At 45.5% G+C, this 15,703-nt stretch overlaps 1 protein-coding gene across 1 annotated transcript in view; it reads left to right on the forward strand.

The window, feature by feature from the left end:
- The window catches only part of dcaf5 (ddb1 and cul4 associated factor 5), a 141,601-nt gene extending 126,652 nt beyond the window's left edge, over positions 1-14,949 (forward strand). Inside the window, exons 8-9 of the mRNA XM_086003577.1 lie at positions 6,682-6,809; positions 12,377-14,949. Of these exons, the coding sequence (XP_085859703.1) occupies positions 6,682-6,809; positions 12,377-14,284 (2,036 nt within the window). The 3' untranslated portion in view covers positions 14,285-14,949. The remainder of the gene's footprint in view (positions 1-6,681; positions 6,810-12,376) is intronic.
- Positions 14,950-15,703: the final 754 nt, after the last annotated feature.

A 15,703-nucleotide genomic window follows, 5' to 3' on the forward strand; every position in this document is an offset into this window, starting at 1 on the left:
GTAAGCGTACTGGGGGTTGGCGTGGAGGAGGTCGACCCTCTCGACCAGGGTGTCCGTTTTATTGGTCCTCGCGTGTCTTCTCAGTAGTACCGGCCCTGGGGACGTCAGCCATGGCGGGTAACGATGTCCCCGATGTGGACTTCCTTGGGAAGACAAACATTTTCTCGTGAGGCATTGGTGGCAGTGCAGAGCAGTGACCGAATCGAGTGGAGCGCATCGGGGAGCACCTCCTGCCAGCGGGAGGTCGGAAGGCCCCTAGACTTTAAGGCTAGTAGGGCGGCCTTCCAAACTGTTGCATTCTCTCTTTCCACCTGTCCGTTCCCCCGGGGGTTGTAACTGGTGGTCCTGCTTGTGGCTATACCCCTAGCGAGCAGGTACTGGCGGAGTTCGTCGCTCATAAACGATGAGCCCCGGTCGCTATGGATATAGCTGGGGAAACCGAACAGGGTGAAGAGGCTGTTCAGACATTTAATGACCGTGGCACTGGTCATGTCCGGGCAGGGGATAGCAAACGGGAGTACTCGTCAATGATGTTGAGGAAGTACCCATTGCGGTCGGAGGAGGGGAGAGGCCCTTTAAAATCGACGCTCAGGCGTTCGAAAGGGCGAGTGGCTTTTATCAGGTGGGCTCTGTCTGGTCTATAAAAGTGCGGTTTGCACTCAGCGCAGACTTGGCAGTTCTTGGTCATGGTCCTGACCTCCTCGATGGAGTAAGGCAGGTTGCGGGCCTTGATGAAGTGGAAGAACCTGGTGACCCCCGGGTGGCAGAGGTCATTGTGGAGGGCCCTCAGCCTATGGATCTGCGTGCTGGCGCAGGTGCCACGCGATAGGGCATCTGGGGATTCATTGAGCTTCCCAGGCCAGTACAAGATCTCGTAATTGTAGGTGGAAAGTTCGATTCTCCACCTCAAGATCTTGTCATTTTTGATTTTGCCCCTCTGCTTGTTGTTGAACATAAAAGCAACTGAACGCTGGTCAGTGAGCAGGGTAAATCGTTTTCCGGCCAGGTAGTGCCTCCAATGGCGCACAGCCTCCACAATGGCCTGGGCCTCCTTCTCGACCGTGGAGTGTCTGGTCTCCGGGCCCTGGAGAGTTCGTGAGAAGAAGGCCACAGGTCTCCCCGCCTGATTAAGGATGGCGGCCAGGGCAAAGTCGGATGCGTCGCTTTCCACCTGGAAGGGGATGGATTCATCCACTGCGTGCATGGTGGCTTTGTCAATGTCCTCCTTGATACGGTGGAAGGCCAAGCGGGCCTCTGCCGTCAGGGGAAAAGAGGTGGACTTGATCAGCGGACGGGCTTTGTCTGCATAGTAGGGGACCCACTGAGCGTAGAAGGAAAAAAAACCTAGGCACCTCTTCAGAGCTTTTAGGCAGTGGGGCAGTGGGAGTTCCATAAGGGGACGCGTCCGGGTCGGGACCGATGACCCCATGTTCCACAACACAGCCAAGGATGGCGAGGCGGTCTGTGCGGAATATGCACTTCTCCTTGTTATATGTCAGGTTCAGGAGTTGGGCGGTGTGGAGGAATTTCTTGAGGTTTGCGTCATGGTCCTGCAAGTCATGGCCGCAGATGGTCACATTGTCTAGGTAAGGGAAAGTGGCCTGCAGCGCGTTTTGATCGACCATCCGGTCCATCTCCCCTTGGAAGACGGAGACCCCGTTGGTAACGCCAAAGGGAACCCTAAGGAAGTGATAGAGGCGGCCGTTTGCCCCAAAAGCAGTATACTGGCGGTCTTCAGGGTGGATGGGGAGCTGGTGGTACGCTGATTTCAGGTCAATGGTCGAAAAGACGTGATACTGCGCGATCTGGTTGACCATGTCAGCTATGCGGGGGAGTGGGTAGGCGTCCAGCAGGGTGTAGCGGTTTATTGTTTGGCTGTAGTCGATGACTAGGCGTTGTTTTTCGCCGGTCTTAACGACCACAACCTGGGCTCGCCAGGGGCTGGAGCTGCCCTCAATAATCCCCTCCTTCAGGAGCCGCTCCACTTCGGTTTTGATGAAAACCCTGTCCCCGGCACTGTATCGCCTGCTCTTTGTGGCGATGGGCTTACAGTCGGGGGTGAGGTTAGCAAACAGTGGGGGGGGGGGGTGGGACTCTGAGTGTGGAGAGGTTGCATCTGGTGCGCGGCGGGCAATTTGGAGGCTGCTGGCTGCGGACTGTGAGTGGGGGGAGGGGGGCCATCGTAACGCTTTTGAGGTGGCACTGGAAATCCAACCCCAGTAGAACGGCAGCACAGAGGTCGGGCAGGACCAGGAGTTTAAAATTATTGAACACAGTCCCGTCTACTACTAGTGTCACCACGCAGTAGCCGCCAATGTCCGCTGACTGGGACTCGGAGGCCATAGAAATCCGCTGGTGCGCAGGCAGGACTGGGAGAGAGCAACGCCGCACCGTGTCGGGGTGGATGAAGCTCTCTGTGCTCCCGGAGTCAAAAAGGCAGTTTATTGCATGGCCGTTTACCTTAACGTCCATTTTGGACCGAGCTAGTTGGTGCGGTTTCGTTTGGTCCAGCGTAACAGAGGCCAGCGTAGGGGTCGGTGTGTCGCTGCGGGTATCAGATGGGGGGGGGTTGGCGGCCTGCTGCGTCCCGGCTGGTGTCCAAGATGGCGGCGTCCATGATTCCCATGTGGCTGGAGTCGTCCAAGATGGCTGCTGCTGCGGTGGTTCGCACATGGCTGGGGAGGCCCAAGATGGCGGCTCGCACGGCCCACACGCGGCGCTGCTGGCGTTCGGGGTGGCTTTGGCCTTGCAGACGCTGGTGTAGTGTCCCTTTTTCCCGCAGCCCGAGCAGGTCGCATTCTTCGCCGGGCAGCGCGCTCTGGGGTGTTTGGCCTGGCCACAGAAGTAGCATTTCTGGCCTTGGGATACTGCTGTCTGGCTTTGGGACACTGCTGCGGTAGTTGGGCCGTCGTTGGGCTGTGGCTGGGGTGGCACGGTGCTATGGGGCTGTCCTACCGTGTCCCAGGTTGTCGTTCCCCGCGGCGTCCACGGTGCAGAGGAGTAGGCATCCATGCCCCGGTAGGCTGCGTCCAGCGTTAGTGCAATTTCGGAGGCTTTGTCGAGGGTGAGGTCACTCTGCTCCAGCAGTCGCTGTCGGGTGCAGTTGGACCTGTGGCCCGCTACGAAGGCATCCCGGATCAGTTCCTCCGTGTACGTAGTGGGCGTTACCGCCTTACACCCACCGGCCCGGCCAAGCACGGACAGAGCTTGGAGGTATTCCTCAGTCGATTCCCCAGGTTGTTGCTTGCGACTCCCCAGTAGGTGCCTGGCGTATACTTCGTTCACAGGGCGCGTGTACTTGGTCTTGAGGAGCTGGAGGGCGGCTGTGTACGAGGTCGCGTCCCGGATGACTGAGTATACTTGGTGGTTCACCTTGGAGATCAGGACAGACAGTTTGTTCGCATCCGTTACGACCGCAGTGGAGGCAGTCAGGAATGTCTCGAAGCACATGAGCCAGTGAGCAAACTTGGTGGAAGCGCCCGCTTCCCGACTGTCCAGGTCCAGGCATGCTGGTGTGAGGATATTCTCCATTATAAAAAATTTTGTTAATAAAATTGATGCGCCATCAATTACTCAAAAGACTGAGGTTAAGCGAGTAACAACCAGGCTTTTATTAACTAAAGAATGAAGGTCTTGTCTCGAGTGGTCGACCCGTCCAGAATACTAAGGGACTGGGAGGTAGTCACTTATATACCTGGAATAGTGGGAGGAGTCAGCCAAGGCATGTCCAGACCTGTACCTAGTGGAATACACATACACTTACAGACAGGTATAACAGTGGTTTACCACACCCATTATTTGGGGGACAGTGCATTAATCTTTATGTCCATTTTTATGAATCGTTTCTTGTTACTTTATTTAACCATGTATGTTCCTATGGTCAATTTTGTGACATGCTACGTTGGTGTACCAAGGTGTTGTGTCACTGATTAGTGGGAAATGGATTTGCCTCTGCACTTCCTCAAACAGCAAGTTCTGCTCTGGGTGGGCCATTGGAGGGAAGGAAAAGCACATTAATGGAGAATGAGAGCAGGTCACCTTCAATGTAACCCCGAAACGGTATTGGAGGCAGATTCAATCGTCTCCTTCGAAAGGAAATTGGATAAGTACCTGAAGGAAAAAAAAATTGCAGGGCTACGGGGTAAGGGTGGAGGAGTGGGACTAGCTGAAGTGCTCTTGCAGAGAGCCGGCACAGGCTCAACGGGCCGAATGGCCTCCTCCTGTACTGTAATGATGCTATGATTCTTGCTTTCTTGATTTCCCTCCCTAAAATATTTCTCAATTCTACTTTCCCAACTTTTATTCCTTTATCCAACTCCAAGCACCTTGGCCTAGAAATTTAATTGCCCATTTTTCAGATGAGAAAAAGGTGCTTAAGTGTCCACGTATGGTAAGCAGTGCACGTATGCTCGACCCGTGCCAGAAATGCACCACCTGCCATATTGGATCATAGTCATCTAGGGCGAGTGCCAAAAGCATTTAAAAATGTCATTACCATATTTAAATAAGGGTCCGACGTTTGTTGTAGGGCCCTTTTGTGAAATTGGCCTGACTCGGCGAACTGTTCAGTGCAAATTTATTACAGTTGTAAAATGTGCTGAGGTTTGTCACAAGTATTTTCTCAAGGATTTAGGTGAATTTCCCCAATGTGATCACATATGGCTATCTGGTTTAATAAAAGCTCCCCACTACTTCCCCCACTCCCCCAACACACATTATTTCTTAGGTGGGGGAAGCCCCTGTGCTGAAGGGTTAACTTTGTACTATTTAAAGTGCAGCATATGCTATCGTTAATCTGCAAACATGCGCTATCTTTAAATTTATAATTTATTTGCTTTCTTGGTTTTTTTAAGTCTGATGTCCACAAAATTGAGAGTACAATTAAAGCAGTGGGCACTCCCTCTGAGATGTTTGGTTTGCTGTTGAGGATTCTTTGTTTATAGCAAAATGTGTTGCATACTGTTTAATTGACTACATTTTATTGTCACCCTCACTTTGCTAAGCAAACAGGAATTCCATATTGCTAACAGGAAATGCCAAGGAAATGCTGCGATGACCAGTGCTAATGGCCATAGTTTTGATCGCTGCAATACAAAATGTAATGGAAGTTAACTCCCCACCCACCCCCCCCCCCAACAAACAAAGTGCCACCAATATTCGGGATTTTTCTCTCAAATAATATGAATTCCATAATGAAGTAATTTGACATACAAAATGAAATTAAAACGGTGGTTCATTGGATCGTAAATGAATAGCACCACGGAATGGAGGGATGCAGATTTAGTTTTCTCCTCCCCTTCCCCGTGCCTGTATTTGCAGTCTCGGTCACACTGCTCTGGGAAAGTGCCTCCCTCGGCAGAGGGGTGGGTAGAGAAACCTGAGGGAGAATCTATTGTTGTGATTGGGTGGAGAACAGATGTCTTGGTTGCAGGAGGATAGGGGAGGGTGGATGAAATAGAGGGATTTTGTGCTCTTTAAATAATGAATAAAGAAAGCATATTTAAAAATGCATTCTACGGTTCCGGTGATTTTTTTTTTAAATGTCCCAACGCAAACAATCTTTTATGGCCTTTCTGGATGAGATTGCTCATTTGTAGCAAACTCTGGTGGATTTCTGTTGTGAATTTGTGCCCTGCCTTCAAACTGTCCAAACTCATTTTATATAGGAACGAGTGGAGACTCATCACAAGTTTCAAGTGAGTTCAAACTGCAATTTCAGAACTTAAAAACAGGGTATGAATCCATTGGGCTGAATTTTCAGGCCTCCCGCCCACTGGAAATGGGGCGGTAGAGACCTGAAAATGGAATGCGCCGTTTTCTTTGCCTTTTTTTTACTGGGGTCCGCTGAGTAGGCGGCACAAGCAGCTGCCTGAAGCAGACACCCAGTTGATTGCAGTATCTAAATCGGGGTCCTGTGACATCAAAGTAGGACCCCGATAACATTCTCGGGCTGAACTGGGTGGAGCTTGCAGTGTGGCGCCTAAAGGTAAGTTGGACTTTTGTGGGGCCAGACGTGCGCCTCCAGGTTGGACATCCAGCCTGGACTGCTGCTGCTCCAGCTGCCGTCCACCTTCTTTGGGTCCAGAGTCCCACCGGCCGTCTGCCCCAGAACGCTCACACTTCAGCCGCAGCCTGCCATCCTGATGGACTGGGCCTCCCGCCAGGACAACCAGGTTACCAGCCTGCGTTCCACCAGCCAAAGTCCATTTGGGGAGGGAATATCCACCCCAATGTATGGTATAGTCCCCATGGTCATTGTTTATGTGTTAAAGTTGTTTAATACTTGCTTGAAGCACAGCAAGAAAGTTGGCACAGCCCTTTTTGGGGGGAAACAGTGGATAAACATTATTGGGGAAACTGGTCAACAACAAGAGAAATTAAGACTTAATTGTGGATTTGGATATAGCCTTCAGGAACCTGAGCAAAGCTTCAAGCAGTTGGATAAATCTAAATTCCTTTCATAGTTGGGTTGTTGATTGCAGTAGTGGGCTTTGGTAATTTTGACAAAATAAGCATATGAAGAGATTGGTGGACAGAATTAACTTGCTTTACTTATCACAAAATATAATGTGTGGTCGAATGTATACTGGAATCAAACGTGTATTTGTTAAAAATAAAGAAAATGGTTACTTTTTAATGTATTTAAAAAACAGATGATGTGTAGTCATTTCTGGTTTGCAGGAGGCCCCGCAAGGATCGTGAATGGTGCGTTCATGGTACTGAAGGGTCATCGCTCCATCGTAAATCAAGTGCGCTTCAACCCTCATTCATACATGATCTGCTCATCAGGAGTGGAAAAGATTATCAAGGTATGTCGTACCACCAGCAGGAGTTTGACACTGGCCACATTTAGACTTCAGCCACTTGGCCATCTGTGTACACTGAGCCCTATATGCTGAGACGGCATTGTTTGAAGATGTCCATAACAATTAGCATTTTAAAAGAAAAATGGAAAATCCCTAATATAGCTGGTATCTTGGACAATAAACTTTGTTGGTACTGGCACTTGCCCAGTTCAAGGTAAATATACTTGTGTTTTATTTTACACATCTCAATAGACAAAACCGTTCTGGAGTCCAGATTTATCAGTATGTACATCATCGTAGGCAGTTTATTCAGCAACACGCTTCCTATTCCTACAGCAATTTATTTTAATCTTTGTGCAGTTCAGCATGTATCTTCTGAGCATTCAGTCCAATAACATAACCATCTTGTCTATGTTTATGTGTGTCTCTAGTGTGCGAGTAAAATCTGTTCTTAAAGATTTTGCACTTAAGTGTTTACGTAATGCCTATGAAATTAAATGATTGATCTTTTGCTCTCTTTCCTATACCGCAGAGTAGTTAATAGGGAAGAAGAATTGCAGGAGACCTGCTTGTTCAGCATATTCTTGATGCCATGACAGTACTGTATACAAGCTTCTTCTTTGGGCTACCCCATTAGTTCATTCTCCTGTCTGCAGAAGCTCCAGTTTCTGTTGCTCTGCATTGGAGAAAGCAGTGAAATTTAGCATTTGGACTTTGTCTACTGCTACATTTTCAGGTAGCTGATCTCAAAGTTTCATTTCTGTTTTGAGAAATGCTATTTGAGGTTCCAAGCTTGACGCTTGTATCAATCATCATTGTCAGTATTTCCACAAGGAGATGCAGTATTTTCAGTGAGCCACTGAGTCTCCTTGGAGTCATGATAGCTATGACTGCTATTTGGTGCCTTCAGCATGTTCTATCTTCGAGAGAATTTTACCATGCTGCTTTGTGAAGATTCAAGTGAATGCCCCTGATACGATGGAGAAATGGAACTTGAAAGAGTGCTGGACATCAACAAGAAGCTGTGTGTTCACCTCCATTGTTAGGAAAGAACACGGGGAATCTTTGACTCAACATTCTAACAAAAAGAAGTGCTCCCACAAACATAGCCAGTCTGGAGAGAAGGACCAGATGGTGGTGGGAGCAGGCTGTGTCAATGTGGGAGTGACCTGCGGTGGTGTCGGCAGCAGCATCCGATTGAGGCAGGAATTTGGAGGCTTTTTAAAAAAATCTTTAAATCAAAAAAAAATTCGGAAGTGTGCAGAGATCTATGACTTATAGTATGCTAGCAGACTTCTGCAACTTCACAGTATCCGAGTGTGATGGGGAAAGTCTTCCTTGAAGTATGTATGATGCTTGAAGGAAATGCTGTAAACAAAACTTCTAATATGATAGAAAGAACTTGCATTTATGCATAGAAACATAGAAGATAGGAGCAGGAGTAGGCCATTCGGCCCCTCGAGCCTGCTCCGCCATTCAATGAGATCATGGCTGATCAGTACCCTGTCCCTGCCTTCTCCCCATATCCCTTGATCCCTTTAGCCTCAAGAAATATATCCAACTCTTTCTTGAATATATTTAATGAACTGGCCTCCACCGCCCTCTGTGATAGAGAATTCCACAGGTTCACCACTCTCTGGGTGAAGAAATTCTTCCTCATTTCAGTCCTAAATGGCTTACCCCTTATCCTTAGACTATGACCCCTGGTTCTGGACTCCCCGGCCATCAGAAACATCCTTCCTGCATCTAGTCTGTCCAGACCTGACAGAATTTTATAGGTTTCGATGAGATCCCCTCTCAATCTTCTAAACTCCAGTGAGTATAAGCCCAACCGACACAATCTCTCCTCATATGTCATTCCTGCCATCCCAGGTATCAGCCTGGTGAATCTTCGCTGCACTCCCTCCATGGCAAGAACGTCCTTCCTCCGGTAAGGCGACCAAAACTGCACACAATACTCAAGGTGTGGTCTCACCAAGGCCCTGTACAACTGTAGCAAGACATCCTTGTTCCTGTACTCGAACCCTCTTGCTACGAAGGCCAACATACCATTTGCCTCCTCAACCGCCTGCTGCACCTGCATGCTTACCTTCAGCGACTGGTGCACAATAACACCCAGGTCTCTTTGCACTTCCCCTTCTCCCAATCTATTGCCATTCAAATAATCTGCCTTCCTGTTTTTGCCACCAAAGTGGATAACCTCACATTTATCCACATTATAGTGCATTTGCCATGTTCCTGCCCAATCACCCAACCTGTCCAAATTTTACTGGAGTTTCACGACATCCTCCTCACAGCTTACCCTCCCACCCAGCTTTGTGTCGTCTGCAAATTTGGAGATATTACATCCAATCCCCTCGTCCAGATCATTAATATATATTGTGAACAGCTGGGGTCCTAGGACCGATCCTTGCGGTACCCCACTAGTCACTGCCTGCCACTCGAAAAACGACCCGTTTATTCCCAGTCTTTGCTTTCTGTCCACCAACCAGTTCTCTATCCAAGTCAATACCTTGCCCCCAATCCCATGTGCCTTAATTTTGCACGCTAATCTCTTATGTGGGACCTTATCGAAAGCCTTCTGAAAGTCCAAATACACCACATCCACTGGTTCTCCCTTATCTATTTTACCAGTTACATCCTCAAAAAATTCCAGTAGATTAGTCAAGCATGATTTACCTTTTGTAAATCCATGTTGACTTTGTCCAATCCTGTCACTGCTTTCCAAGTGCTCTGCTATTACATCTTTTATAATAGACTCTAGCATTTTCCCCACTACCAATGTCAGGCTTACCGGTCTATAATTTCCTGCTTTTTCTCTACCACCTTTTTTGAATAGTGGGGTAACATTAGCTACCCTCCAATCCATGGGTACCGTTCCAGAGTCTATCGAGTTCTGGAAGATGACCAGCAATGCATCTACTATTTCTAGGGCCACTTCCTTAAGTACCCTGGGATGTAGACCATCAGGCCCTGGGGATTTATCGGCCTTCAGTCCCATCAATTTTCCTAACACCATTTCCCTACAAATACTGATTTCTTTCAGTTCCTCCAGACATCCCAAGGTGCTTCATGATGTTGGTTGAGGGATGAATGTTAAAACTGGGAGAACGCCCCATCTCCTCTTTGAATGGGTCATCAGTTTCATATCTCATCCAAATAGTGGTACCTCCAACAATATAGAATTCCCTCCTAATAGCTCCTCCTTTGGCTCAGTGTCGATTTTTATCTAAATACGACTGTGAAGTGCCTTGGGATGGTATTCTACATTAAAGGAGCTATATAAATGCAAGTCGTTGTTGTAGATTATGTGCTGAAGTCATGTGCTGTGGCTTGAACCCACACTCACTCCAAGGTGCTAACACTGAGCCAAGCTGACGCTGAACCCAACCATTTAACGGTTGTTTAACCCAGCCTTGGTTCAGTATCAACCAATTACAGCTCACTCATTGTCTGCCTCAATTACCCTTTAAAACAATATTCAAAGAGAGTATTGTTAGCATTCCTTGAAACACAAAGTATTGTGCAAACCAATCCAATGGATATTTAATCATTCATCATCATTAATTTCTCAATGGGGCTGAGATGTTGAGACACTTTTAATAAATTTCTATTATTTTTACAGCCACAGTCAATGGTTTGTGCTCTTCAAGGGGATTGGTTTTTGTTTTGTGTTATGGGTTCTGAACCAACCCAAAGAACTAAACCTTCCCAAGCTATACTAGCTCATTGTCATTGTAGTAAAATATTGATTGCACAGCGATACAGGAAATCATGAGTTTACCACACCTCAGACACCACTTCATTTACGGAGTTAATGTTGGCATTATATAAACATTCTACTGCAGGTGTGGTCTGTGACTCATGGAATGTACTTAAATTCAACTTTCTTTACAAGGCCACAGTGTTTTTGGTCATCAATTCCTCATGAACCTTAAAAGCTTGACTGCCTCTGGTGTGAGAGAGATTGGGTGGCACAGTGGCTTAGAATGCTGGCATTTGACCTTTGAGAACTGGGTTTAAATCCAGCGAGGCTGTCTGGAGATGTCCTACGGGAAATTAGTCAGCTCCTGGTGGGTATTGGCTGACGGTACAAAGCTGGCATTAAATTGTCAATCTTGCTCAAAAGAGTCCGCAAAGATAGCTGATACGTGTGATGTATTTTGTAGCTCATGATTCTGAATAACAATCACTTGGTGTATTTTTAATTAAATTTTAAAAATACAGAATAACTGCCGACAGAACAACAGTGACTGCACTTGAAAAGTAAAGCACTTTGGAAAGTTTGGAGGACATGAAGGATACTAAATAAATGCGAGTTCTTTCTCTTTTGTTCCGTGCAATGCCAGGTGTTGCCTGTAGGTGGACGAGAGAGATGATTTTGTATGTTGAGCTGGTGATTGATGGTGGCAAAGCAAAGACCTGACTGCTATATGTGTGCTTGTTGTAACTGTAGACCCAAGGTCCTCTTTTGAGTTTGGGGTGAACATTTTGTTGGGCCAGAGTTTCACTCTGCCACTAGTTCTGTTCTATCTGACCTGGGCTTGCTTACTGCAGATATTGAGTATCTGAATTGGTAAGATGCTCCATTCTCTAGAGTAAAGATCCCTCACTTGATGAAAACAAAATTGTACCAGTTTTCTTTTCCAATAATGTTTGTGATAAACTTATAGACAAACCAGTATTAAATTTTTAGATTCTATATTCCATTACTCAAAAAATCTTTTATTTTGTTATAACTATTTCAAAGAATATAGTCTGTTTTTTTCAATCCATGCGTGCACAGCAGCATGTAATCTTTATGAAACCAGAAATGTAATACACTACTGTATATGTGACTAGAAAAGTTAAAGTATCAATAAAATCCACTGCAATGAAATTGTACTCTAATAACCATTTGAGAATCTAAAGAATTTGTGAAACGTGTGCTTTCCCTGCTATCTCAGCAGCAATGCAGGCTGCCTCTGCTCTGCTCACTGGAATTCCTTCCATTTCTCTCTCCATCTTTAAAAAATCTTCTCTAGACCCATGTTTTGGACCAAGCCTTCAACCAACCCTCCTAATCTCTCCCTCCAAGGTTCAGCATTTGTTCCCTAAATTCTTTCAGTTTTCAAAGGGTCTCGGTGCACTCTTTATGTTAAAGGTGCTATATTAAAGCAAGTGGAGTTGGTGTTGTTGAAATGCTCCAGCAAGATTGTGACAAAACTGAGCACTAATAGAAAAGACCTTCCGTTTGGTTTTGCTCATATATTTTATCACAAGACAGGTTCTTGTACATTGTTCACTGAAGATGACTTGAGACTATTGCAGTATAAATGCAAAGCTCAGTTTTAAAGTTTGGTTTAAAATTCACCCACCTTTAGTCTCAAATTCCGTAAGGATTATTTATATTTGTTTTGACAAGGCTGCGTGAGAGCTATAAATTTTAACTTCAGAGCATTAAATTAGAAAATCTGAAAATAGTTATGGCCGATTTATGTTTTTGTACTTTTAATCTGGTTCAAAAAATACTATTTCAGGAAAATTGATGTAACTGTAAACACTAAATGTTTTGTGTTTTCTTAATGCAGGTGTGGAGTCCATACCTTCAACCAGATTGTGCTGGAGACCTGGAAGGAGAGGTGGAAGATGACAGCCGCAATCTTTATACTCACGAAGAGTACATCAGCCTGGTCTTAAACAGTGGGAGTGGTTTGTCTCATGATTATGCTAACCAGTCAGTTCAGGAAGATCCAAGAATGATGGCTTTCTTCGATTCTCTTGTACGGCGTGAGATTGAGGGTTGGAGTTCTGACTCTGACAGTGACCTGAGTGAGAGTACAATTCTTCAGCTGCATGCAGGGGCTAGTGAACGATCAGGATACAGCGACTCTGAATCTTCTGCTTCCTTACCACTGTCACCCCAGCAAGGTGATGATTCAGATGAGGCAACCTACACCCTGGGCCGACAGAAGCTGTCCAATACTTCTGCAACCAGGGAAGACTTACGGTCTCGTCAGCAGAGGTTGTCTGCACTCAGGCGCTACCAAGACGAGCGGCTTCTAACTCTTTCTAATGACTCTGATTCCTCAGAAAACAACTATCAACAAGTAAATACAGACTCGGATACAGATCCTGTGACAAGGCCTCGATCTCCGAGCCCAGAGGCAAATGATTCCAGTAGTTCCAGTAGCAATGGTCGGCGGCGCGTATCTACACGCCAAAGAAATGCTTCAAGAGCCAAGCAAAAACTCCGTAGGGAAAAAAGAAATACTTCACAACTCAAAAAAGTAAAACAATGTAGTACTGAGGATAATAGCAACTATTCTCGAGTACATGGTGGTGACCGTTCTTCTTCAGCTTCATCTTCACCAGAAAGAAGCAGTATTGAGTTTGATAATAGTAGAGGAAGAGTGTCTCCTTGCTCAGGCAGCGAGTCCGAGGTCAGAAAGGTTTATAAGGCCTACAGCAAGATCCAAAATACCTTCAAGTCACAGTTGAAATCAAAAGGAGGCTCCATGATGTTTTTGTCACTGGCGGATATGCCGGACACAAGTGAGAAAGGCTGTTCATTAAGTACTTTAGCCCAAGAAAATGATGCTGCAAGAAAAGGTGCAGCAGTGTCTCATCACAGACTTAGAGAGGAAAGATGTTTAGATGAACATAATGGTGAAAGCACCAGCTCAGCCAGTTATACACACACACAGGCAAAGAGCAAGCATTCAGTCTTGCTCAGTCATGAATGCAGTACTGTAACACCTGTGAAGGAAATGACATCTGGAGAGCAGGAACATGCTGTCGAAGATGTCCCCACTAGCTGTACTGAGAATTGTTATGAGGCCAAAAAGGTTAATGGCAAATCAGTCTGTGTAGGAAACAACAGTAACCTAACTAACCAGTGTCAAGCATTTGACAGCCAGGCACAAGAACTGTGTGGTCACACAGAGGTGTTGGAATGTGTGAATACCCAAAATGTACAGCAGATAGCCAGAGAAGAACCTGGTCAGGAATTTATTAAATCCGCGCTATCTCCAACAATCCCTTTTGCAGAAATCCATTCAGCTGGAGCAAAAAGTAATTCTGACGATTGTTACAGAGACCACATTGATAAATCCAAAACCAGGACTTGTGATGTGGAAGAAAGGTGTTCAGAGGCTTCCTGCAACAATCACATCAGTGGGCTTTTTGATAAGCAATACGCAGGGCACTGTGAACAGACTTACCCAGAACAGGAGGATTCAGCAGTAGCTTCCAAGTCTGAAGCTGGTAACTATGTACAGGTAGCCTCATTGCACCACAAGGAAGACTGTTCCCAGTCTGGGATAAATGAGCATTCAGAATGTACTAAGAATGGCATAGCAGCCAAACAAAACATTTTTGATTGTCCCCAAGGGACCCTGTCACCAGCTGAGACCGGCCAGCCTTCTGGATGGTTAAAAAGGTTGCGAAAAGAGCTGGATCCAGACTACTCGCCAGCTGAGAAGAAACAGAAGACATGATTTGATTTGCACTTGTCCCAAACCAGTGCCTCATAACGTCACTGATGAAAGCATTTAACTAGAACTCCACAAGACGCTGGTCTGAAAAAGTGAGAGTTTTTGTTAACAATTATGTAAATAAGTCAATTTCTTGAAGAAATGCTAATACAGAAATTTGTAGAATGTGTATGATAATGGTATATAAAATACAAATTATTTGGAGTGATTCTAACTTTGGATTCAGATATCCAATTTGTCTTGGAGGGTTTGTAATTCTTCTGTTTAAGTATTCATTATGCCAAGCAAGGGTTTATGGTGCATTTGGTGTCTCAAATAGGTCATATTATTACAAAGCTTCCCCTAATATCAACTTGGAAAAGATGAGCACATTTATTTGCGTGCGCAGGTATTGAATTTCAAATATTCAAGCCCATGGAACAACAATAATCCAACAGATGAAGACTTTTTGAAATCTAACACTTTATAGTTCTTGAGGGTTTTTTTGTCTTATTTTAAATTGCCACCTTTGTATGGTAGCCTTTTATTCATGCGAGGGGTACAGTTAGATTCTTAAGGAAAAATGTTTAACATGTTGGTTGTGTACGTGGAACACCGTGATCTGTTGATGAAGAAGAGAGTTAGACTTAAACAATGGTCAGGAATAAAGTTTTGTGTTTTGCGTTTAATTTCTTAATGAGAATTATTTGAAGCACAACACTTCTAGTGGGTACATGGTCAGCTATCGCTTTCCTCAACTGACGAGAAATAAACATTGCCATTTGCAATCCCTTTTGTGTCTTGCCGCATTCCTGCATCCACACTGTTCTCCGCCAGCTGAGAAGATAAAGTAGTATTTTACAGGCGCAGTTAGATCTTTGAATGTTAATTTGAACTACAATCCCCATCATGGAGGTGAGGAGTTTGTATTTTGGTGTGTTTTTATTTGGAAGGAGGAAAGAAGGGAAATGATTAACCCGTGGTCTAGTTCCATGATGTCGTCTTTCAGCCAAATGGACAGTATATATCGATTGAGCAATAAATATCTCTGCAACTGCTCTTCTGTGTTGGCAGGATGCATATCCTGGCACAGTAGGGAAGATTTCTCTGCCAACCTACATATCTTGGCGGTTAAGGTCCTTCATTCTCCAGCCCACTATTGATGTAAGCAAAGTTTAATGATCAGGTGAGAGAACTAAGTAGATAGGGACTACCTTAGAATTACCTTAGGATATTTTAAATTTTAAGCTGCAGAACACAGCAAACAAATACAATAGTAATGAAACTAATATTGTAATTGTCCTTTAGGAATGAGTAACAGTGGGTTGGCACTATGTCCTTTCAATACTGGGACTTGGGTTTGAATCCAGCCCAGATGTGATGAAAGGCTCAAACGTGAAATGAGTTTGGACATTATTAGCTACGTTCTGAATGAACATAGAG

The sequence above is a fragment of the Somniosus microcephalus genome, chromosome 12 (genome assembly GCF_052327205.1).
Source record: "Somniosus microcephalus isolate GS21.2 chromosome 12, FLI_Smic_1.0, whole genome shotgun sequence".
Lineage (NCBI taxonomy): Eukaryota > Metazoa > Chordata > Chondrichthyes > Squaliformes > Somniosidae > Somniosus > Somniosus microcephalus.